At 34.8% G+C, this 27,459-nt stretch overlaps 1 protein-coding gene across 1 annotated transcript in view; it reads left to right on the forward strand.

Moving 5' to 3' along the window:
- Window positions 1-27,459, forward strand: part of ZCWPW2 (zinc finger CW-type and PWWP domain containing 2) — a 129,802-nt gene that overhangs the window by 94,988 nt on the left and 7,355 nt on the right. Inside the window, 3 exon segments of the mRNA XM_021678832.1 lie at window positions 2,590-2,636; window positions 23,672-23,730; window positions 24,826-24,893. Of these exon segments, the coding sequence (XP_021534507.1) occupies window positions 2,590-2,636; window positions 23,672-23,730; window positions 24,826-24,893 (174 nt within the window).

The following is a 27,459-nucleotide window of genomic DNA, read 5'->3' on the forward strand; positions in this document are numbered from 1 at the left end:
ATGATTGTAATGTTTCTCAGCATTACATCAGACTTTCTCCCTTTGGCAAATCCCTTTGAAAATCAGAGTCGTTGTTGATACTCCCCAAAACACTTCTATGTTGCACCAGGTTGTGCAACTTTTCAACATAAAAAGTTCCTTGAACAGCAGTTTGGCTATTTCTGTTCTCAATTGTCTCCCTACTGGAAATTTTACATAAGAATGATGTATATGTCGAGGAGAATTTGTATTCTTTTTTTATTAACTCTCAGTATATGATCAGGGTCCATTGGATCCAGTTTTAGTTTTTGAGTTTCCTTTTTGTGCAGTTTTAACTATGGGTACAGGTTGATATTTCATCATGGCTTTTATTGTTATTAGCGATTTTCAAAAGAGAAAAGAGAAAAAAATTTTAGATACAATAGAATTTATTCTATCTTGTAATTATCATCAGGGCCCTTTTAGAAATTTGAAATAATTATGGAATTTCAATAATCTTTGCTCTTTCATCATTACTTATCAGTTTATTTCCAACTATGTTAAAAAGACTAAAACAAATTATTTAAATGGGAGAATGATAGAATCACTTAACAAGATGATACAGTAGTAAAATGTGTCATCACTAAACTATTTTCGCTAGTATTCCAAAGATTAGCTCTCTCTCTCTCTCTGTCTCTCTCTCTCTCACACGCAAACACACATACACACACCCCTAGAATGTCTTTATTAGCTAAAATGAAAGAGAACATTGTTGATAATCTATTAGCTACCAGACATTGTTTTAGGAACTTTATATAAATTCTATTATTTGAATCTCATAATATACCAATAAGATAATAATTAATTACTCCTGGTTTATCAATAAAGAAACTAAAGGCCTGAGAACATATACAGTGTTTTATACCTTACACTGTCTAGTATAGTAACTTATACCATGTAAATATTATATGTATTTTAACCAATAAATTATATTAGTTTGTTCAAGTAAAATGTATATTTCAGATCCATATAAGATTTTGAATAAAATACATGTACATTTTTAATTATTAAAAAAATATTGAGCACCTACTTTATATAAAACATGGTCCCTGTCTTTAAGGCACATTCTAGTTTTGCAGAGTGCTTAGACATATATAGAACTAACCATAATACAAGGAGGAAAGTTCTGTGTCCTGGGATGCTGTGGTTTTGCAACAGAGATGGTTATTTCTCCTAGGTGGAGGAATCATCTGTGATGGTGAATGGTCTTGTAAATTCATCAGTGGGAAGAAAAAGGGTATTCCAGAGGAAGGGATTGTTCCAAGCACACAGCTGAACATAGGAAAGAGGGCAGTTTACATGTGGCCAGCTAATTATAAGTATAAATATAATAACCTGCTTCTCTGGATTTCTGTGTTCTATGCCAATAATTTGTTTCTTACTGCAAAGTTTGCTTTTAGATAGCAAGCATTTATATACTCTTATATTCATGGATATTTATTCTTTTTGTTAGTTTTACATGTTCATTGTGAATTATAGTCCTATATTGATAAATTTAATTTCTTTTTTCTTTTTTTAAAAATTTTATTTATTTATTTGACAGAGAGATAAGGAACACAAGCAGGGGGAGTGGGAGAGGGAGAGGGAGAAGCAGGCTTCCCATGGAGCAGGGAGCGCGATGCGGGGCTTGATCCCAGGACCCTGGGATCATGACCTGAGCCCAAGGAAGACGCTTAACGACTGAGCCACCCAGGCGCCCCAATAAATTTAATTTCTATGTGTTCTTCTTTAACATTAAATGTAATCCTAAAACCTTAATACTAATGTCCATAGCTCTATTCGTTTTTCATTACCATAATATTAAGGTTAATAAAACAAATGTGTGAGTAAATATTTATGTACAATTCATGTAATTGGGATTCAACATTGAACCCATAAAAATCCAATTATTAATTGTTATTGCCAGTAATTTTTACTAATTCACACACAGGTTTGCATATATCAAAATAAAATCTTAAAATAATTTTCTGTATTCTATTTGGTTATAGTCCTCTTTTTTGTTGAGTGTTACATAGGGATCCCACATGGAGGCAGCAGACATAAAGATTAGAGACTTGCCATCAGATGGGTCTGGCCCCACTGCATGGCCTCAGGCATGGTACTTAGCCTCAACTTTCTTGGCTGTGAAATGGTGATGGACTATATACTTTGCAAGATTATCATGAAGTTTAAATAAGATATTGTCTATGTAAAGTCTTTATCCCATGTCTGGCATGGAGTGGATGTTCAAGGAGATCGCTGGGATTTCATCCAGATCCCATATACTTGAGAGTACATAAGCTTACCAGAACCTAGAATAAGATACTCTAGATTCTAACTCGAGAACATCTACCTAATTAGATTTAAGGGAGGAGGTTTGTCAAATAAGTATATGAATCCCTAATACTATTACTTTTGGATTATTTTGTTCTACTCTGGGAAGTTGAGTTTGTTAGCATTTTGATCAAAGAACCATTAAAAACACATATTACAGTATGAGAAAAGTAGAAAATTCTAATTGTATAACGTTGCACTTATTTAAATAGGAGTGTAGGCATTTTTTTGAAATAGCCATACTTCATTATCTTACAGATAAATCCAAGGCAGATGGCAAAGTTGCTGTGGTAGCCAAGAAAAGGGTAAGATCATGTTTCATTATATAAAATATGCAGACTTCAAATTCCATTTGATTAAAGCTATTTTTAAAAGAAAATTGAATTAATATTTAAAAGCAAAATGACATATAATGAGTTTTTTCTTCTAAATGTTGGTTGAGTATATGTTTCCTTTCTCAGGTTGACACTAGAAATTTAGTATTTATGACTACTTATATCAGTGTTATAGAATTATTAGAAATTAGAACAGTAGAAAAATTTAAAGTTAACAAGTTAGCAATTGCTTTTATTTACATTGTATTTCACATACAAACTCTCATATACTAAAATATTTTTTGTGTACCATGTTATTGGAATGTGTGCAATCTCGTGGAAAATTTAAATAATTAAAATCCACAGCTTAATATGGACTTTACCTTGAAGTTGAGAATAAGATCAGCCATTTATATCAATCTAAACCTAGATTTTTTTTAAATAAAATTTGTAAAGTCAATAGCATTTTAAAAGAATTTTAAAAATTTAACACGTCATTCTGTGTATTGTATGCAGGGAGATGTTTAACTACTTATTGTCAAAACTATGATTGGGATAGGATGAACCTTGACATTCTCCTCAAGTGACAGTATTCTTAACAGGACAGTACTTAAAAAGAGAAAGACCCAATGCTTAAATTAAATTCTTTTAGACAAATAATATATTGATGTCATAAGAAAAAGAATTGTGATTGAAAGGAGAGCCTATCCCTCTAATAACCCCCTCTAATATGGGGTTGGTGCAGGGTGGGCCCAGGGAAGGTTGAATGTAACCTGGCAGAACAGAAAAAATGTTGGTCACAAACCTACAGATGGACAGGCAACAAGGTAAGCATCATTTTTGTATTCTGATTATGTATATATCATGAGTCCTTTTATTTTTGTATTATTTATTTTTATCATGAGTCCTTTTAAAATCTGATTTTGTTTTACCCTTTTGCTTTTTGACTCGTAAAAGTAATCTGTACTTTTCACTGGCTAAATAATGTTGTTGCACCTTTGCAGAGAGGAATTCCATATCATAGAAGACAAGGTTGCCTCTTAAAAAGAAAGGAAATAGTACTTATGTGTATGTCTGACCATTTAGACAGGAACGTGTGGGCTAGTGCACGATTGTTAATGTGGGTGGAATTGTTTATTTTAGTCTCTGCTAAAGGATATTTAGAATCAAAAAAGATAAAGATAATAACTAACATTTCTATATATTGCTTTATTTTTACCAGTGATTCTCAATGGATATGGGACTACTGTCTCTAGGACAGTGCTATTTAAAGTGTGGTCCGTGGACCAGAGCTAGTCTGTGAACTATTTATTATTGGTCTGCAATGAGATAAGAGCAAAAAATGACAGGAACCATTTAGAAACTTGTATAGTAATTCAACAGAGTCATTTTTGTCTGTTGCGTGTAATGATAAAATGGAACTTATATTTTGTATTTATTTTCTATTTCACTTTTTTCCTAGTAACTTATTTTTAATTGTATAGAAGTATAGATCTTGGGCATACTGGGGAAAAAACTGATCCTTTAACACAGATAATTTGAGAGACACTTCCCTATGTGTCTTGGAATGTGTTAAGAATTTGTAGAAGTGTCTTGGGCTACAGGGGTTTGGGGAAATACAGGGCTTTTTGTTGAGCAAAGGTAAGGAAACTAGCTATCTTGCAATGCATGGAACAAACTGTATCACAAAAAGTCATGCATTTGGCATGACTTTTGAATGTGCTGCTAGACTCAACAAACTATAAATATACAGTTGACCCTTGAACAACACAGGGTTGGAGCACTGACTGCTGCAGTCAAAAGCCCATGTATAACATTTGACTCCCCGACAACGTAACTAATAATAACCTATTGTCAACTGAAAGCCGTAATAAAAACATAAACAATTAACACATATTTTGTATGTTATATGTATTATATACTGTATTCTTACAATAAAGTAAGCTAAAGAAAAAGAAATGTTAAAATCATAAGGAAGAGAATATACATATACAATACTGTACTGTAAAAAATCTGTGTGTAAGTGGATCTGTGCAGTTCAAACCTGTGTTGTTCAAGGGTCAACTGTTAATTGTGTAGTGATTTAATACAAAATAATACTGAAGTATAACATGTTAGACAAAAAGCCAAGGAATTTAGAAGCCTTATTATAGAGCAGGAAACTGAAATGGAATAAACACACTGTTCTCGAAATTATTGAATAATTTACTTATTTTCTATTCAACATATTGGAACATATTTAACTACATATTTAGCTGTAAAGAGTAGAAGTGCAATTACTGAGATACCATGGAAAACATTTGCAAATCTGAAACAAGAAATCTGAGATGCCTTTTAACAGTCTTAAAATCAAGTATTACTAAATTGACAGATAAATATATTGATCTCTTTGAATTTCAAAAAATAAGCATTTGGAAAGATTTCATAGTATTGCTACCCTTTATATATTTGTAACACTTTAGAATAATGCTAAGAAATCTGTTACAAATATTACAGATTGAAATTATTTTTAGATAGTCTGTTGTTTTCCAATCTTACTTTGATACTGTCCCCAAAGTCTACCTTAAAATTCTTTATTACATCTTATGTAATAAATTGCTTCTTTTTGTAATTTATTATCAAGATTATCAAGATAGTCTTCCTCGGGGCACCTGGGTGGCTCAGTTGATTGGGTGTCCAACTCTTGATTTCAGCTCAAGTCATGATCTCAGGGTGGTGAGGTTGAGTCCCGTGTCAGCCTCCGCACTCAACATGGAATCTGCTTGAGATTCTCTCTCTCTCCCTCTGCCCCTCTTCCCACTTTCACTCTCTCTTTCCTGCCTCTCTCTAAATAAATAAATAAAATCTTTAAAAAAAAAAGACATTCTTCCTCATGTATTAAAAGTTACGGTCAAATTATTTTCAAGTACTAGAGACTGAATGTGACCCTGATGTGTTGTGGGATTTCTGTGATATCTGGTTACTAGGTCATCTCATGTCATAGCACACAGAGAATTATTTCCCCTATAGGGAATTATTTTGCCAAACTCATTTGGGAGAATATAATACTTCTCATTTTCTATGCTTGGGCAATGTATAATTTATTTTGGAATATTATCTCTCTTTCAATTAAGATTAGTTTCTTTTCTTTCATTATATAAAATGTCTGATCTGTTACTACTTAACTTAAAAGTAGTTTCACATCCTTGCCAACACCTGTTGTTTCTTCTCTTGTTGGGAATGCAAACTGGTGGAACCACTCTAGATAACAGTATGGTGATTCCTCAAAATGTTAAAAATAGAACTACCCTACCATCCAGCAATTGCACTGCTAGGTATTTACCCAAATGATACAAAAATATAGATTCAAAGGAATACATGCACCCTGATGTTTATGGCAGCATTATCAACAATAGCCAAACTATGGAGGAGTCCAAATGTCCATCAACTGATGAATGAATGAAGAAGATGTGGCATGCATATATGTTATATTATTGTATATATATGTATATACAATATACATATATATTGGAATATGTTTATACTCAAATAATACTGAAGTATAACATGTTAGACAAAAAGCCATATTTCAGAATGATCTCACTCATATGTGGCATTTAAGAAAGAAAACAGATAAACATATGGGAAGGGGAAAAGAAAAAAAGGAGAGAGGGAATCAAGCAATAGAAGACTCTTAATGATAGAAAACAAACCGAGGGTTGATGGAGGGAGGTGGGTCCTGGATGGGCTAGATGGGTGAAGGGTATTAGGAGGGCACTTGTTATGATGAGTCCTGGGTGTTGTATGTAAGTGATGAATCACTGAATTCTACTCCTGAAACCAATATTGCACTGTATGTTAACTACCTAAAACTTAAATAAATAAAAAAAGGAAATGCAGATACTTTCCTACAGTCTAGAAGTCAGATATGTAAATTAATAAGAATAATAAAAGAATGAATGAAGTATGGGGCACCTGGGTGGCTCAGTTGGTTAAGTGCCTGCCTTCAGCTCAGGTCATGATCCCAAGGTCCTGGGATAGAGCACTGCATTGGGCTCCCTGCTCAGCAGGGAGTCTGCTTTTCCCTCTCCCTATGCCCCTCCTCCCCCACTCATGCTCTCTCTCATTCTCTCTCTTAAATAAATAAATAAATAAAATATTTTTAAAAAAAGAATGAGTGAAGTATGTCTACAATAAAGTTATAAGTAAAAAAAGAAAAAAGTAGTTTCTGTTCTTATGTCCACCACTACTTCTGTTGGTACATTTTTCTATAGACCAGTACAGATTGACTTTATCCAAACTTATTTATTCATGATAAGGATGACTGGCATTTATCTTACTGATTATGTCTTCAAATGTAGTTGTTCTCAAGCATACACATATAGAAATGCATTTTTATTTTATTATAAATATATTTTATTTCTCTTTTATATTACAGTTATAGTATTTTGAAATTATTCATGTAGTCAGATACATTAATTATGTTACAGGCTACAATTGCTGTAACAAGGAGACTCCAAATTACAGGGAGTCATACAAGACAGAAGTTTATCTGTCTCTTTATTGTATACCTGACCAAATGTGGGCCAATGATCCAGGATTGGAAGAGGCTTTGCCCCACAAGATCATTTAGACTCCCAAGTTTTTTCTGTTTTATTGTTATGCCAACCCCCAGGTTGGTCCTAATCAATATGGTCAAAAGGTGATTGCATTATCACATCTACATTCTGGCCCATGAAAAGAGGTAAAGTGGAAAAGGAGTGCAAACAATTAGGTGAACAAGAAAACATGAACTTGAAGCTGCACATGTCATTTCTCTGACATCCCATTGGCAAAATTTAGTAATATGGCCACACCCAGTGGCAAAGGGAAGGAAGAGAATACAGCTTCTATCTGGACCAGTCTACATATTGGGGTTACAGTTAGTGGTCTAAGACTTTCATTTAAGAATAGAGAATGGTAAGGGCGCCTGGGTGGCTCAGTTGGTTAAGCGACTGCCTTCGGCTCAGGTCATGATCCTGGAGTCCCGGGATCGAGTCCCGCATCGGGCTCCCTGCTCAGCAGGGGGTCTGCTTCTCCCTCTGCCCTCTTCCCTCTCGTGCTCTCTGTCTCTCATTCTCTCTCTCTCAAATAAATAAATTAAAAAAATCTTAAAAAAAAAATAGAGAATGGTACGTTTCAAAATGCTTCTTATAAAAGGGAGTGGCTAGGTCTGATAGAGCTGAGAAGCACTAAGATAGATTGCCTCATTTGACCCCTACAATACCAGTGGGAAATAGGTATTACCATAATTGTTCTTACAAAGAAGCTGCTCCCAGGGGTATTAAGTGACTAACAAGAGAGGCACAGCCAGAGTAGGATTGCAGTTCTGATGGTCCATAATACCAAAGCTTCTTTTAACACTTCTTTGCTTTTTAAATCCCTTTACGATCTTTGAGATACCAAATCACTTTTTAGTATCTTTTTAAATATCTGAATCACTTTGTATATTTGACTCTTAAATAATCGTGAACTTCATCCTTATGAACAGGCACAATCCTAGCTTTAAAACAACTCTTCATCAATATAGCACTTTCAGATTACAAAGCATTTCCATAAACATTGTCTTTCACTTCAGACCCTTGGGAAGAAGGCATAGCAGACATTGTCATCATCACCTTACAAAGGAGATCATTTATAGTTAGAGAAGTCAAGGAATTCACGGTAGCCACACAGTGCTCCTTAGGTACTTTTATTTAATATTAGTTTTCCTTAGTTTTTATTAAAGTATTAACAGGCTAATCGTATTAGAGTTTGAGTGTTAATTTCACCTAATAAAGCAGTTTTTATTTTTCTATACATTTTGGATCTATGGATATTGAAGATACTGTGTTTTTTAAGATTTTATTTATTTACTTATTTATTTTAAAGATTTTATTTATTTTAGAGAGAGAGAGAGAGAGCAAGCAGGCAGAGGGGCAAAGGGAGAGGGAGAGAGAGAATCCTGAGCAGACCCCGTGCTGAGCTCGGAGCCTGATGTGGGGCTCAGTCTCACAACCCTGAGATCATGACCTGAGCTGAAACCAAGAGTCAGAAGCTTAACTGACTGAGCCCCCCAGGCTCCCCTGAAGATAGTATTTTTTAAAGATGGAACTGTTTTATATAAAACTCTGTATGTGGACAAGAAGAAGCTGTTGGTGTGAAAGCAAAAGGTAATAATAACAATAAAAAATAATAATATGTATTAAGTGCCTGCTAAGGCTAGACATACACCTATGTTACTTCATTTGAATCAACAACAATTATGTGAGAGAGTCAGGGTTGTCTTTGGTTTGTGAATGAAGAAAATAGGTATAGGGATGTTTACCACTGCCAAAAATTCAATACAGAGATGAATGATAAAAAAGTAAGGTAGTTGGCTGTACAGCTCCTTATCCTGGGTTGCAAATCTTAACAGTCTATTTATTTATATTTATGTAAACAAATGTGTATATGTATTGTGTATAAGTGTTTTGTGATTGTCTTGTTTTTACAACAACGAGATCTGATTATATGTTATTCTACAGATTTAACTACTTAAGGCTAACAGATACAGATCTGTTTTTAACCTTCTGCAGAGCCTACCGTAGCAGATACATCACAGTTAGTCAATCAACGTGTGGGAGTTTTCAAGTCACGGGTATGGTTTGATAACTGCTACATGCAGTGCTTTCATAAACTTCCTTGTATGTATATCTTTAAATACTGATGCCGTTATTTTTATAGGATAAATTCCCCAAATGGGCTTGATAGATCAAAGGTAACCACAGTGTCACCTGCCTCCCTTGAATCATGAGAGGACCTTGAGGAATAAGTTGTCCGAGTTCTGTGTTGGCCTGTGCTGAGCTGCACTGGCAGGTGCTGCTGCCTCTTTGAACCAAGATGTAAGAATGTTGCCACCTTGAATACCATTGCTAAGTGCCTACTAGGAACAGTGCTTCTTGGGTCAAGTAGGAGAGCTCTATCTAAACGCCTCTGCCATTCCCATAGGCTCCTTCTTTGAGCTCTTCAGCCGCATGTGGCTACCCGTTCAGATAGAGGGGAATAGTATTAGGCACACACACCTTTTCACCTGACCACCGCTCTGCCCAGTGGAGCAGTCTGAATGAAAGAGAATTAGAGTAAGCCTCACTAATCTCTGAGTCCCACTTGAAAAAAAAGAAGGGGAAGGTCTAGATTGTCTCTAAGTCCCTTTCTGCTCTAATATTCCATGAAATATTTATAACAGCTCAGTAAGTAATTTCAGAATGTCAAAGGACTTGTGCAGACCAGAGTGAATATCTGGGTCAGTTGGCCCTAGAAATAAAGAAATGAAAGAATAAAAATAGTAGTGTATCAGGAAATGGGTGGAGTAGCTGATGGTGTTGCCTGTTACAGATTCTGAAAGATGTTTGAATATAAAAACAAATATTCAGGAAACAGCATATTGTGGTGGAAAGAATAGAAACTTATGAATGAGCCAGATCTGCCTTCAAGGGCTAGTTCTGTGACCTTTGGCAAGTTAACGTCTTTGAGCCTCATTGGATTAATCTCTGATTTGGGAACCATAATAACTACCTTATGTGACTGTTATAAAGGTAACATGAAAAGCCATTATAATAGCATAGAGTTTACTGTATTTTAGTAGGTGCTTGTTTAATAAAGCCTAGTACTTTTCTAATTTCTAAGAAATAGGAAGGACATTTAAAATTTTCAGACTTACAATAGCATCATAGTTCTATTAGAAAAAAGTAAAATTCTGTTTTTAAAAGTAAGATCCACATTTTAATCATTTAATTTTTTCAAAGTAATATAATAACATTATATTTGGAGGACAGAATTTTTTAAATCATCCACAATCCATCCCCTCAATTAAAAATTTTTAATTAATTTTATGCATTTCTTTACAGTTATTTCTATATACATGTTTATTTGCATAGTTTTAATCATTGAGTAATGTGCTGTTAATGTTTTCATTTATGTATTATGTCACAATCTTTTTCATGTTTTATGGTTCTTATTTTAAGAGTTTTTTTAATTAGTGAAGTAGCATTATGAGAAAACAAAAAAGAGCAGATATAAATTCTTTCCCAACTATAATTTCAGTTCTGAAAAAAAACCACTGTTAATAATTTTATATACTTTATGCATGTATAAGTGTATGTGTTATATGTGCAAATAAATTTTTATGAGTAAATAAAATATAATATTTATATGTATAAAGTATATATACTTTGTTAACATAAATGGAATGAATTAAACCTTACCTTTTTCATTCAATAATATATTATGGACATCTTCTCGAGTCAGAGATCTACCAGATCTAACCCATTTGCATAGCATATCTTTTTATAGAAGTTTCTTCATTTATTGAACACTCTCCTGGATATTTAGGTTGATTCTGGATTAGCAAAATTATAAATAAAAATGCAGCAACATCATTGTACACAAATCTCTTTAAATGTTTCTGTAAATATTTCTACACTAAAAATTGCTAGAAGAGGACTTGCTGAGTCAAAGAGTAGGCACATTCTAAATTTTGCCAAATTGCTAAACATTTCCCATCCAAAAAAAATCCCCCTACATTATTGTACCACTTACAGTCCCGTTACTAGTGTAAGGGAATGTCTAGACTGCCTTAACTTGCCAACTCTAGCCATTACCAGTCTTTTTTCTTTATAATTTGTTTTATTTTTATAATAAATTTATATAATACATGCTAGTGAAAAAATACCAAGGGTTACAAAAGTATGTAAAATGGAAAGTTCAAGTCATTTTCTTCCCTCTTGCTGCCCCACCTCTAACATTTCACTATTTCAAAATCTGAAAATAAGCATCTTTGTGCATTTTTGTACATTTGTGCACAAATTTCAGCAGAATAATTCCTATAAGTGAAATTGCTGGGGTAAAGTGTGTGTGTTTAAAATCTGGTTATATATAAGGAAAGACTGAAAAATTGTTAAATATTGAGGGAAACTATGGAAGCATAACAACCAAATGTAATGTGAGATCCTAGTTTGAGTCCTGAAACAGAAGAAGAACATCAATGGGAAAACTGATGAAATTTGAATTAGGTCTTTATTCAGTTAATGGTTTTGTAGCAATGTTAATTTCTATTTTGACAATTGTACTATGATTATGTGTAATGTTAACATTAGGGGAGGCTGGGTGAAGGATATATGGGAACTCTTTTGAGCTGTATATGCAACTTTCTGTAAATCTAAAATTATTTCAAAATAAAAGTTAAAAATTCTAGTCAAGTATTGTCAAATTCTCTTCAAACCAGTTACATCTGAGTACTCCCACCAGTGCTTTTCCTACTGTCTTGCCAGCTTTAGGTATCACCAATCTTTACATATTTGCCAATATTTAAAAGGAGATGCAAAATAACAATAATATTGTTATTTTCATTTGCTGTTATCTATTTTTTTTTAAAAGAGGTTAAGCACTTTTTTTTTAAGATTTTATTTATTTATTTATTTATATGAGAGAGAGAGAGCATGCACAAGCAGGGGCAGCAGCAGGAAAGGGAGAAGCAGGGCGCCCTCCCAAGACCACAGGATCAGGACCTGAGCTGAAGGCAGACGTTTAACTGACTGAGCCACCCAGGCGCCCCGAGGTTGAGCATTTATTAAAGTATTTATTAGACATTGTATTTCTTCTGAAAACTGCCTATTTATACTCTTGTCTGTTTCTTCCATAGGCTGGCTTCTCTCTCTCATTTTTTTTTTTATTAAATTGTAGGTGCTCTCTTTAGTTATTGATTGTTAATACTTTGTTAATATGCTGCAAACATTTTCTCAGTTTTCCTTTTTTGTAGTTCTTTTGTTGTACTTACATAGTAAAACTTTTTTTTTCTTTTAGGGTTTTAGAGCTTTTGTGACATGCTTTGAAAGACTGCCCTTTCATTAAAACAAAATATGTTGTGATTCATTTAATCTTTCTTCTATTGCTGTTGGTCACACTTTGATGAAAATCTCCATGAATATTGCTTCCTTTCCCACCACATGTTTGGTTTCCTTCTGACAACTCCTGGTAGAAGGATCCCTGGGACAGCTATAGAAACACATCGGGTTGTTCACTCTTAGCAGTGGTGCATGCAAATGCCACAGTCATCGACAGGTGTTGTCATATAAAGATGTTGTCACCAGTGTACATCATACTTTGTTGTTTTAATTTGCATTTCTTTGACTTGAGGTAATAAATTGTCTATGTCTGAGTTCTTAATATTTGCTTGCAAATTTATATGAACATTTTATATGCTAGTCATGAAAATATTAATTTTTTGTCATCATTTCAGTATATGCTTTTCCCAGCATATTGCTTGCTTTTCCATTATTTTTTTCCTGGAAATATGGAGGTTAAATATTTGTATGTGGTCACATCTACATTTCTGAGATTTTTTACTTATTACTTAGCATAGACTTCTTCATAGATAATAATGCAGTGGAGTGAGTAAGAAGAAGAACATTTAGAGGTAGACTGTCGAGGCATGAATCCTGGCTCTGTCACCTACTAGCAGAGTGATCTTAAGTTAGCTACTTAACTCTGTAAGCTCTCAATCTCCTGTTACGTGGGAAGAATGGAAGTATTGCAAAGACTCTGACTCTGACAATTTGTGTAAAGATTGCTCTGACAATTTGTGTAAAGCGCATGACACAGGGCTTAGAACATAGAAAACATTTCACAAATGTTAGCTATTATTATGGGAATATGGATTTATTTTTATATGAGATACAAGGATAGGGTATAAAAATTTTATGCAACTTGCTGCTAAGATGGGATTCAGGACATACTACCCCAAACATGGCATCTTGGTATATTGAATTTTTCAAGCTGAAGGAATTTGTGATATGGCAGGTGTAGGAAGAGTTTTCTGACTTTCCCTGGAGCAGGGTATAAGAGCCTCATGTAAGATGTCATCCTTACAATGGGAGGAAAGAAGCATTCTTATCTCTGAAGGTAGAGGGAGCCTGAGAAGAATCTGAGGGAGTAAGCCTTGCCATTTCCACAGTTTCCTACACTTAGCTCCTTCCCTTTCATGTCCTGTCACATTTTCCCATGACCTTCTACTCTTCAAACCTAGCTTAAAAACTCAGGTTTAACTGCTTCTTTGGGTGTTCATGTCCTTAATGAAGGCTGCCATGTCACATAAAACTTACATTAAATAAATCTGTATGCTTGTTGTTGTTTGCTTTTTTAAAAGATTTATTTACTTATTTGAGAGAGAGAGTGTGTGTGAGCAGGGGGGAGGGGCAAAGGGAGAAGGAGAGAGAGAACCCTCAAGCAAACCCCCCACTAAGTATGGAGCCCAAGTTGGGGGTTGATCCCAGGAGCCTGAGATCATAACCTGAGCTGAAATCAAGAGTTGGATACTCAGCTGACTCACCCAGGTGCCCCTAAATCTGTATGCTTTTCTCTTGTTAATCTGTTTTTGTTACCGGGACCTCCACTGAGAACATAAAAGGGTAGAGGAAAAAGACATTTGTCCTCCCGACACTGCCAGCTATTCCAATACCATTTATTGACTAGCAAGTAATGTTTCCCTTCTTTACTGTTTTTTACCTTCTTTATAATATACAATATGCCATCTTCATCATGTAACATATGACATTTGATGTGTCAAAACACCTACTTCTGTATCTATTCATCTATCTGGTCTTAAAACAAATTTCAAATTGCCTTAGTTATTGTTTATCTTTTCTTTAATGTGTGGATTTGTGATCCTTCATTTGTATAATTTTTTAAAATTGTTTTCATAGTTCTTATCTTTACTTTTTCAAATTGTATTGTGTCTTTGCATATGTATATGTGTGTGTGTATATATATGTATAATGTATATATGTATTTTCTGTATATTATGATATTTTGACATTTTAAAAAACCTTTCTGGCTGGGGAAGGTCTTCCCCTTACGGGTAGCAAGGGGTACATCTTTCATATGCAAATCAACCAGTCCCAAACCCTTATCAACCTCAACTGACTTCTTACCAAACTCTGAAATACCAAGCCACTATTTCCATTGCCCTAAATCATCCCAGAATTGAGTACCAGGCAACTGGAGACCATTCCTATAGGCCAGAGCCCTCCAGAATTATTCAAACTAGCCAATCCTGAACTGTTCACCCTACCCTACCTTGCCTTTCCTCTGGAAACCCCAATAAAGGCACAATTTAAATCATTTTAACTACATACAAATGAACTTTAGAATTATATAGTGAAGTCCCAAGAAAAATTCTGTTGAGATGATGATTGGTATTGTAGAAAATCTATGTGTTAATTTGGGGAGAATTTATAAGTTTATAATATTAAATACACCCATGTAGAAACACAACCTCTCTATTCATTTCTCTTTAGTTTTTTTAATGTAGAATTTTACATATTTCTAATTAAGACTATCTCAGATACTGTTACTAATTGGAAAAGGATCTCTTTGTCATTATGTTTTCTCATTTTTTTGGCTTATATACAGAAATTATGTGTGTATGTATGGGTATCTTTTTTCCTAACACTTCGCTTTTATTACTGCCAAGAGTAACTTGTAACACTTTGTGTTACAAAATTAATGATAACTGTCTTGATTTATACATTTATGTATGAGGAAATTAGGCTATTATATTTTCTGATGAAAAAATATTTTTCCCCAAAATTATTGCAAAAATTCTTCATAATCAGGAAATTTTCATTAGCCCTGTTGCAGGATAAGTTGCTTACATTTTATGACTAGATGTCTAGATATTTGTGTTAATTAATAAGCTTGCTATTAATATGGAATTCATGTACTGAAATTCACTTGATTCACTAGCTTTATATGCATCCTTCCCCAGAGATAAATATTAAAATAGATCCCTACTGCTGGCTTCTAGCCCCAGGCAGAGAGAAATCTCTGAAAAGAATAGTAAGCAGAGGAACCCCTTGGGAAGAGTCACAGGCAGAATTCAAAACTTACTTAGTTTCCTTTTGGATTCTACTCTGTGGGCATCATTCACCTTTCCATTGGCCAGTGTTCCCCAAACTTGGATCATTCAGGTATTCTATCACCATTTTGCTATTTTTCTATACTGTTAGTTATTATAGTTTTCTTTCATTTGACTTACCTTTTTCTTAATTTTTTTTATTGAGGTAAAATTTAAACACTGTGGAAGATCTTAAGTGTAGAGTTTCATGAGTTTTTCTTAAATGTATACACTCATGTAACTACCATCCCTGATCAAAATAGAGAATATTTTCATCACCCCAAATCTAAATTTTAAAATGCAATTGCACTATTTTGTTGTGCATTTGCATTTTTAAAATACATAGAAATATATGTTAATATATATATATAAAAATTATCCATTTATCCCTTTAAATCATCAATGGAAATAACATAGAAAGTTATTTTCATACTAATTTCAATTACCCTGTGCTCAAAACACGGAGGGAAACTGGGAAACTGCACCACTACAAGGCAGTGTTGTGAAACAGACTTCCAGGGAAGTAATTTTTTTTTTTTTTAAAGATTCTGTTCTTAAGTAATCTCTACACCCAACTTGAGGCTTGAACTCATAACCCCAAGATCAAGAGTCACATGCTCTTCCAACTGAGCCAGCCAGGCACCCCTGCTCTATTTAAAGATATTCCAGTTAATCATTCTAACTAAATATATATTTAAGTTAAAAAAAAAAGTTTGCTTTTGGACTTATGTATTTGCTTAACCCTTTCTTTGCTTTGACTTTCAGTCCATGGATCTGACTTTAGCCAGATTGATCTCCTTGTCATTCTCATAAGATGGGCAGTGGGAGTGGGAGGAGCTTGGGGGATAGAAGAGAAATGTGTGTTCAATTCTGTGAAAGCTGAGAGAGGAGAGGGAGCTGTAGAAGAAGAATTTGAACCTAGCAGAGATTGGTTCAGAAGGTTGAAGGAAAGAAGCTGTCTTTATAAAAGTGTAAGGTAAAGCAGTTAAGTGTTGATGTAGAAGCCAAAGCAAGTTATCCAGAAGATCTAGCTAACATAATTTATGAATGTGGCTCCATTAAACAACTGTTTTTCACTGTAGATGAAATAGCCTTATTTTGGAAGAAGACGCCATCTAGGACTTTCATAGCTGGAGAGGAGAAGTCAATGCCTGGCTTCAAAGCTTCACAGGGTAGGTTGACTCTCTTTAGAGGCTAATGCACTTGGTGACTTTAAGTTGAAACCAGTCCAAAAATCCTAGGGCCCTTTAAGAATTTTGCTAAATTATCTATTCTGCCTATGCTCTATAAATGGAAGAACAAAACCTGGATGACAGTACCTCTTTTTACAACATGTTTTACTGAATATTTTAAGCCCACTGTTGAGACCTACTGCTCAGAAAAAAATGATTCCTTTCAAAATATTACTGCTCATTGACAATGCACATAGTCACCCATGAGCTACGATGGAGATATACAATGAGAATAATGTTGGTTTCATACCTGCTAATTCAACATCCATTCTGCAGCCCATTGGTCAAGGAGTAATTTCAACTTTCAAGTCTTACTATTTAAGAAATACGTTTCAAAAGGCCATAGAGAGTGATTGCTCTGATGGATTTGGGCAAAGTAAATTGAAAACCTTCTGGAAAAGAATCACCCTTCTAGATGTCATTAAGAACATTTGTGATTCATGGGAAGAGGTCAAAATACCAACTTAACAGGAATTTTGAAGAAATTAATTCCAACCCTATGGATGACATTGAGTTATTCAAGACTTCAGTGGGGGAAGTAACTGCAGATATGGTAGAAATAGCAAGAAAACTAGAATTATAAATAGAGCCTGAAGATGGGACTGAATTGCTGCAATCTCATGATAAAACTTGAATGGATGAGGAGTTGCTTCTTATGGATGAGCAAAGAAAGTGGTTTCTTAAGATGGAATCTACTCCTGGTGCAGATGCTGTGAAAATTGTTGAAATGACAACAAAGGATTTAGAATATAACGAACTTCGGTGATAAAGCACTGGCAGGGTTTGAAAGGATTGACTCCAATTTTGAAAGTGCTATTATGGGTAAAATGCCTTCAAACAGCATCACATACTACAGAGAAATTATTTGTGAAAGGAAGAGTCAATTGATGTGGCAAACTTCACTGTTGCCTTATTTTAAGAAATTGCCACAGCCACCTCAGCCTTTAGCAATCACTACCCTGATCGGTCGGCCGCCATCAACATCAAGGCAAGACCCTCCACCAGGAAAAAGAGTAGGACTTGCTGAAAACTCAGATGGTGGTTTGCATATTTTTAGCAATAAAGTATTTTTTAATTAAGGTATGTACATTGTTTTTATAGACATAATGCTTTGCACACCAAATAGACTACAGGATAGTATAAACATAATTTTTATATGCACTGGGAAACCAAAAAATTCATTTGACTCACTTTATTGCAATATTCACTTTGTGGCAGTGGTCTGGAACTGAACCTATAATAGCTCCAAGGTAGACCCTGTATGTCAATTCTAGGAAGTCTTCCTTAGAAACCCTTGTTCTCCTCTTGCTAAAATGCCCAGTGACTTTAGGAAAAACTATGTGCAGACAGGAATTTTAGAGTCTCCAAATAGAGGTCAAGTAATCTAATTTACTGGTACCATTCAATCAGATAAACAATTGTGACATAAATTCTGCTTTTCATGCAGGTCTTTACTCCCTGGACACCCTGTTTCCATTAGCTTTTAGTATTTTTAATCTCTTTATGGATATGAGAGAAACCTGTCCTATTAAAAAAAAAACCTCCTGATTTTATGTTTTATCCTTGGTATAGTCAAAGACCATTAAAAAAATTAAATCCAAGACTTTAAAAATTATCAGTGAAGTAGCTAATCATAGAGTTTCTTGAAGTGTGCTGTTACTTGTATCCTCAGCTAGGACTGGGAGGTGTTAATAGAAAGTCTTTCATGCCTTCTACTTCAGGTGGTCTAGTGGTCAACTTCTATTTTTAGGGAAAATACTCTCCTCTGTCTCAGCTCACTGCTTGAATACACACTCCAGTGTTTTCTCTGCTAAACCCCTCAAAGCAGAGAAATCCGCAGTGCTTTAGTGAGAAATTACACATGGCTAAAGATAGTGCAGGGGACAGCAAGATATTTATAAGTCATATTTCCAGGGACTGATCTCTGATATTGTTCAAATCTCGCAGGAATACTGAACTCTACTAAGAGCGACTGGACTGGAGCATATGGTAATCGAGTGACATTTATGTAAGAAGCACTAGATTTGTATTTTCTGTGTTAAAATCTTGTTTAAAATAGGGCTAGAAAATGATTATTTTAATTTTCTCCCTTTTCAAAGAAGAGTGAAAACAATCATTATCTAGGCCTGAAAACTTAACTTTATTATTTGTACTCTCCGGAAACTCAGATTAAGTAATAACCATCATTTACAATGCTGCATAAAACTAGTTTTCATCCTTATTCCAAGCATATTTTCCCAGCAGATTTTCCAAAGGGAAATAAGAATATTGGCTTTTCCTTCTATATGATAACTTTTGACAAGGAGTTTGTGTATATTATTCAAGACACAGATTCACGTTTGGAAATTCTGTCAAAGTAGGCAGCTCTTTAGTGATCATTGATTGACAATTACTCTCAATGGAATGTTACAAAACATATTTATGTCTTCTATGAGCATAAAATGCTGAATCAAAATTTTATGCCCTCAGATTTAACACAGCTAACAGTTGTTCTTCTTAAAAATAAAATTATTTTCATTTTGATGAATAGTGACTTAAGGATATGGGCAACGTCAGGTCACTTTCTGAAGATTATATAAATCTGATGTAAACACAGTTCTTATGGATTATCTGTCTGTGGCAATTAAGGGCAATTCTACCATTTGCCATTCCAGTCAGCACTCCTAATTATCATTAAATAAATATATATATTTTTTTCAGTAAATGGCATTTGCTCTCTATACATATGCTTCTCGTAGATTCCTCTATATCTAGCAAGAAAAGAATTAATACTTGCTTTGGTTTCCTTAAAATCAATGACAGTATATAGCATTATATTTGTATGGATGCGTGTGGGCTAGGCCAAGGCCTAGAAAACTCTAGTTGGGGTATAGGTCACCTGAAGAACTTATTTAAATATGGATTTCTGGGCCCCACTCCCTGAGTTTCTGATTCGGTAGGCCTAGGATGGGCATGAGAATTTGCATGTCTGACAAACTCTCAGGTATTGCTAATTCTGCACGTGGCGGCCCTGACTCTGAATAGCATGAGGCTCGACAACATGGGAAAATCAGCTGCAACACAGGAAAAGAAGTGGAAGGGATGAAATAGATAAAGATTATAGTATCTACTTGTGGGTTGAATAGTAGCCCCCAGAAAATACGTTCTCCAGGAACCTCAGAATGTGACCTTATTTGGAATTAAGGATCTTTGTAGATGTAATTAAGGTAAGGATTTTGATATGAGACCATCCTGGATTAGTTGGGCCCACATCCAATGACAAGTATCTTTAAGGGTCTGTCCCATAAGAGACAGACTTATGTCCTACAGAACGATAAATAAATAAATTTCTGATGCTTTATCAAATTTGTGTTAATTTGTTATGGCAGCCTTGGGAAACTAATGGATTACTATAAGTCCAACCATAACAAAGTGCCAAGTTCTGTCATATGCTCTAAGGAAAAAGGATAGAATTCTGACACTAGCCCAGTGGACTAGTATAACGGGTTAAACAATGATTGAACATTGACTAATTGTTGAGCACTGTTAGATACCTTCTGGGATGTTATTTAATTTTATCTTACCCCCAAAAGGTTTGAGATAGTTATTTTTTAACAGTAGTTATAAAAGAAGGTCCTGAAATACAGAATGGTCATTTAGTCAGAAAATACTTATTAAGTGTCTACTTTATACCAGGCTCTTGCTAGATATTCTGGAAGTCAGTGACTTACCGGAAGTGATACAGCTAGTAAGTACCAGGGATTAAATTCAAATCATGATCCTGTCATTCCAAATTCAGTGCTCTTCTCCATCATAGCATATTTTATCAAGGCTTGGAGCTGGAAAGTACGGGGCATTTGGCAATACTGACTACTTCATTTTGGCTGCTATGAAATATTTAACGAAGTAGAAAGGAATTTATTATCTCTAACAGAAATCTCCCTGATTTATAGTAGCTATTTAACAGTATTTCTTTCTATTAATACCTATGAAGTGGTTTGTACTTTGTTACTTTAATCTTATTTCCCCTTGTAGCAACCCTTTCACTTTATACTCAAATATGCACATAATTTAAATTGATCCTTAATAACGAGATAGAAATAATAGCTCGACATTGTCTTTGGAGATGTAGAACAATGACTTAGACAATAATATTTCCATATGCTTTTTTACCTTATTTACTTTCATGTATATATATATGAAACAGGGCTGGAAAAAATATTTGAATATTACCTTGTGGTTGCAGATCACACACACACACAAAGTCCACTTATTTTTTAGCATCATCATAATATGAATTCCCTGAGTGTTTCATACAAACTTCTTTTGAATGGTTATTGAGGTATTTAAGCTGTTTAATAATGCTTTGAGAGTTATTAAATTCAACCTTCATCTCATTATAGTTAATGCTTTTGAACATACAATGTGAATGGCACTCTGCTAGCTGCTAAACATTTAATATATATGAAAAAAAATTGTTCCCACCCTTGCAGTGTGGTTGCTTGATTCAAGATCAGTAAAATTAAGATCAGTGTAACTGTGAAAGATTAGACAAAATGGGCTAAGAAACTGCTCACTTTAGCAGGTTAAAGTGAAAAGACAAAAGAAGCTAACATTGAGGTGAAAGTTGCATTGAGGTTCTGTCTTAGGAGATGAGGGCAAATTGTATGAATTTGTTAAATGCTTAAATCAACAGCCACGATGGGACAGAATGGACAGTAACACTGGCATTGTTTTTTCCTAGTGATATTTGTTTTTATTGTATCTTTCTCTGAACATTTATTCATTCATGTATTCCACAAACACTTCACGTGCTCCTATAGCGTGCAAGGAATGGCATGGAGACAAATGTATTACCCAGTGAGAAAATAAGTCATGTATACCAATAACTAAAATGTGACACAATAATTCCAAATGACATAGATCATAACTCTTATCATGGGTAGGTTCATGGGTGAATGTAATTCTTCTACATCTATGAATTGATTACAGATTTTATTCAGCTATCTTTTGGGTTTTGATTTCTTTCTTTTTTTTAAAGATTATTTATTTATTTGACAGAGGGATAGAGAGAGAACACAAGTAGGCAGAGCGGCAGGCAGAGGGAGAGGGAGAAGCAGACTCCCCGCTGAGCAAGGAGCCCGACGTGGGGCTCCATCCCAGGACCCCGAGATCATGACCTGAGCCAAAGGCAGACGCTTAACCATCTGAGCCACCCAGGCGCCCCTGATTTCTTATTTTATTGCATTTTACCTAGTGACTGTGGTCTGTAAAATAGAGAGGTTACTTTACTATTTTGAGGCTTCCTTTGTGACCTAGTAGGTGGTCAAATTTGTAAATGTTTCAGGCTTGAAAGCTATATATATTCCTTAATTATTCAGTCCCAGGTTCAAGATGTGTTTATTAGATTAAACATTATCTGTGTTGTTGAATGTTCCTGTTTCTTTGCTATTTTTTTTTCTTTTTCATTTTTGTATGAGAAGTAAATTAAAATATCTCCTTTTAACTGTAGATTTATCAGTTTCTACTTGTGATTCTTTTCTGTTTTTCACTTTGTATATTTTAAGGCTGAGATTCTAGGTATATACAGGTGAGGACTGATCTACTTTCTGGGGTGGATTGTTTCTTTTAGCATTAGGTAATAACCCTTTTTATCTATGATTATGCTTTTTTCTAACAGTAATATCGCTATGTTGGGTTCCATTTGTTAATCTTTGATATATTCTATCTCCTTACTTTCCATTTTGCCATGTCACCAATTTTTTAAAAAAATTATACCTTTATTGAGATGTAATTTATTCATGGTTTTAAAGTATGCAGTTCAGTGGCTTTTAGTATAATCACAGTTTTGCAATCAATACCGCTATATGAATTTAGAACATTTTTTCATTACCCCAAAGGAAACCTCAGACCTATTAGCAGTCACTGCCCATTTCCCACCTTCCACTGGCAACTACTAATCTATCTCTGTCTCTATGGATTTGCCTTTTTATGGACATTTTGTATAAGTGGTGTCATACAACATGTGGTCTTTGTGTCTGACTTTTTCACTTTTCACTTAGCATAATGGCTTCAAGATTCATCCATGTTTTAGTATTTGTCAGGACTTTGTTGTTTTTAAAGGTTAAATAATATTCCATTGTATGGATAGACTACATATTATCTATCCATCGATGGACATTGGGTTGTTTCTACTTTGGGGCTATTATGAATAATGCTGCTATGAACATTTATATGCAATTTCTTGTATGGACATAATGTTTTCACTTCTCATGGGTATATACTTAGGAGTAGAATTGTTGAATCATAAGATAATTCTCTGTTTAACATCTAGAAAAACTGTCAAACTGTATTCCAAAGTGGCTCCACCATTTCACGTTCCCACCAACAATGTATGGAGGTGCCAATTTCTCCACATCCTTCATCTCGTCTTTGCTTAGATATTAAAATCCCAAACCCTTTTGGCCCTATCCTGGTATACATTTTTTGTAGGCCTTTACCATGTCACTTCCTATCCGTATAGTGTTGCACCCCTTATGTTTCTGGCATCGGAATAGTTATTTTTCTTTATTTAAAGGTCATCTATGTTTTAAAACATAAAGATTGTTTTGTCTAGTGTTATTATATGTTTGTGAAGTGAGAAGGGGGGGTGGACATGGGAGATGGGCACTCATTGGATTAGTTTACTATTCCTGGAAGTTGAGCAGATCAGTGTAATTGTAGTGACTATGAAGTGGTTGACTTGGGGTTCCAGGTGTGGTTGAGAGCTATGGGCCAGAGTTTTTCTTCTGGACTAAATTACTTGGACCATATAGGACCCATTATCTTACTGAACTCATCTAGTCCCATTTGAACTAACTCATCTTTTTGTTTTTATTTTATAGATGCAAGTTTCCAAAAACACTACTGAAAAGAAGAAGCCAAAATTTAGAAGAAGGAAAAGGTATTTCTTTATTGAAAAATATTATGATAAAATTGAAATGTGTATATATGTGTGTGTGTGTGTGTGTGTAATTTAGTTATTATGACATTGCCCCCTGATTCTTGATTCTTTTTCTCTAGGGAAACATTAAAATTTTCTAAAAGAATTAAGGTGATAAGTAGTAGTTTTAGAAGTATGGAGAAAGTTTTATGTTTATACAGATATGTTGAAGCAGAACTATCAAAGATTAATATCATGTGAGCAAGCAGATGAGAAGCAGGTGTTTGGTTTAAAATAGTGCAAACCAGAAACAGGCCTTTATAATGAACTGATAAGCCACCGATGACAAGTTTTAGTGTTTATCATTGAACCAACCACACAGTTAATTTACTTATTTTTTTGATGACTTGTAATCAGTGCTGTATTAAAGGAGTCCTGCTCAAAGACAAAGTCTGACTCTGATATGATAGTCCTTCTCTTATTCTTTGTCCTTCTTCAGAGGATGAATAATTAAATTTTTAAAAAGGCCTTACTGCCTTATCTTACTTATACTTCACAATAACCCCATCAAATAGGTAGGGGATGTATCATAATCATCTCTATTTAAAAGGTGAAAAACTTATGACTTAGGGAAACTAAGTGGCTTTCTCAAGATCTTATGGTTAGAGAAAACGCATTTGAACAAATGTTCTCTAAGTCAGCAACACAGTGTTGTGGGAAAAGCATGGATTTTGCAGCCTGACAGAATTTAGCTGTGTCATGTTCAACCATTTCCTACATTGTCAAATTTCTCAATTTCTCATAGCCTCAGTTTCTTTATAAAATCAGAGTAGCAATTCCTTAGTAGGTTCTCTGGGGGAGGATTGCATGAAAAAGCCTATATAAGGTACTTGGTGGGTCATTAGTGCTTTTCACCTAGTGAGAGCTCAGATCAATATTATTTCCCTTTGGTTTTTCACTGTATCGTGCTGTCTTACTGTATAAAACAACCAAGGAAACTTACCTCAAGATAAAGAAATATATTCATAATTTATAATTATCAATGAATATACAAATGGCCACTTAAATATACATGATTGCTCTTTTGAAACTAAATCTGTCAAATTCTTTTTCTAGGAAAGCTATTTTTAAATTCTCTTTTGAAAATGTTTGTTCAGATGATGCCTTATCGAAGGAAAACATGGGTATGTGAAAACCTCTCCTGCTTTTAGTTCTTTTACTTCTATTTAATTCTACCAAATGTAGTTGTAATTTTTGGAAGAAAAAAATGTTGTACATAAATACATATATGAGAACTATTAGTGGGTCATTTTTGGTATTGATTTGCATACTAGATCTCTTCATTTGTCTTTAGGTTTCTATCTCTGTGAATTAAATTTTCTCTGGCTCTATCATGTATTTAATTTTTTAAAAAAATAAAGCACCAGTGGCTGTGGGAGGAAATACATTAAAATCCGCATCAATACATTAAAATCCAGAGCTCTCCATTCCAAAATTATTGGGGTCCTTGGGGTGCCAAAGGGAGAGAAAAAGAAAAGCAGCAGCCTAGGGCTTCCAGCTGAATTAATTGCCATTGGTATTAGAACACGGTAGGGTGAATGTGGAATGCAGGGAGAAAGTTTTAGTGTTCAAAGGAGCTTTACTTTTCCTTCATTTTCGATAGTCTTGAAAAGCAGGCAAGTGCTTATATGTAAGATGGAACTTTGGCAGCCACGCAAAGAGGTTCCAAAGCCCATTAAACCCCAAGTAGTTATCCGCGCCATATTCCCTCTCCATTGTGTCCACCCCCAGGTCCTATGGCGCTGTTTTTCAACTGACTAAATAAGCCATTCATCTTTAGTCTTATTAAAAGAAAAAGGAAAGCAGTCAGAAGAAGGACAGAATAGTTATTTTTTTAAAATCCTTTTGTTCCTCTCCTAAACCACTACAAAATTCTGTTGTTTCTTTTTTTTTTTTTAAAGATTTTATTTATTTATTTGACAGAGAGAGACACAGCGAAAGAAGGAACACAAGCAGGGGGGGTGGGAGAGGGAGAAGCAGGCTTCCTGCCGAGCAGGGAGCCCAATGCGGGGCTCAGTCCCAGAACCCCGGGATCATGACCTGAGCCGAAGGCAGACGCTTAACAACTGAGCCACCCAGGCGCCCCAAAATTCTGTTGTTTCTATCTCTTCTTAAATTTATTCTGCTGCTACTTTCCTGCTAACATGGGTGCCTTTTCTTGGCTATGCTGTCCCTTTGCCTCACATAATTAGTTCAAATATTCCTGTAGAAAGGCAAAAGGCAGTTTATCCCTGGACTGAGTTCCCACTAGGAGACCTTGGTACTGCAGCTAAGGGCTCCAATGCTGGGATCCTTTCCGCCTTCGACTCAAAAGGGCTACCGCAGAAGAGAGCCATCAGAGCCAGGAATCCATTGACTAGAAATCACTCTTCTGCATAAATGAGTGAATGCATCTCCATAGTTATCCACTGACACCCTTTCAGGAGTCTCACATTCTGTGTGGCTCTCAAGTCTCAATAGTTAATTATTCAAATCATTAATCTGATCTATGTTTTACTCCTTTATCCCATTTCAAACAACTAAAAAGCAGAAACATCTAGTCTACTGTGTTCTTTGCAAGAGCTGACTACTTCTTGAAAGAGTGGATTAAGCCCCCTCAGTTTTTTACCCCTACCCATATTTCAGTGGATCCCTTAATCTAAGTCTCTGAAATCACTCCTTTTCTTCTTGGCTTGAGGTAGGATCAGTCTTAGAACAAGTGAAAATTATACCGTCTTCTTGAATGTCTGCCCTGCTTTTTGGAGCCACTTTCCTTACACTCCCAGGTGCTAAAGTCTCCCATCAACCTACTGCCCAGATTTGCTATTCCTTTCTGGGTTTTAAACTCTACCCTTTGCTTTTCTCTCTTCCTTAGTTAGAAGTCAGGAGGAGAGCTAATTAAGTGTAGCTACTTTACCTGTCCACATGTCACTTGTTTCATCTGTGATTAAGACATGCAGTAGAAGCCCTCTTATCCAACAAGGAGAGGACTTCTGGAAATTAATAGAAAAAGTTGAGGAATCATTAAATAATTTAAACTGTATGCCCCTGGCTATGCAGATTTAATCTAAGAAATAGCTATTTGTTGAGCAGATCTGTGTTTTGGGGAAAATTACTACCAGGAATATTAGGAATTATATTTGTACTATCTCTCTAATTCATTTTTTTTCAGTGTTTAGGGACAAGAAAATTCATCTACAATGATGAAATAATAATACCGATAGTAATAATGGTAGCCAACACCTATAACAATTACTATGTGTCTTCACTGTTCTAAACACTTCATATATATTTATTTAGCCCTTGTGAGATCTATATGAAGTAAATAAGGTAGATATTATATCTCCCATTTTATAAATGGGGAAACCGAGACATTTAAGAGGTTATATGGTTTTTCTAAGTCACATATCGTCTTAAAATTAATCGAAGTGTGCAGCTGTTTCCTTGGTTGCTTTGAATATCAGGAATCGTTAAGCTAACTCTGTCGGGTTTGGGTGCAGTACTGGTAGCTGACCTAAGCAATTTTAAGATTTCGTTATTGCCCTTCATACCCCCTTTAATGAACTGATTTTGATTTCTTTTTGTCTTTGGGTTTTCGTCATCTGTTTTGTTGTATCATTGGTTTTTGTTGGTAAATACCTCATTTCTTTTTGGGTAGTAGACAATCTATAAAAGTTTAAATAAATAAAAGGTTGGCATATTACCCGGGTT

This window comes from Neomonachus schauinslandi, chromosome 1 (assembly GCF_002201575.2).
Source record: "Neomonachus schauinslandi chromosome 1, ASM220157v2, whole genome shotgun sequence".
NCBI classification, from domain to species: domain Eukaryota; kingdom Metazoa; phylum Chordata; class Mammalia; order Carnivora; family Phocidae; genus Neomonachus; species Neomonachus schauinslandi.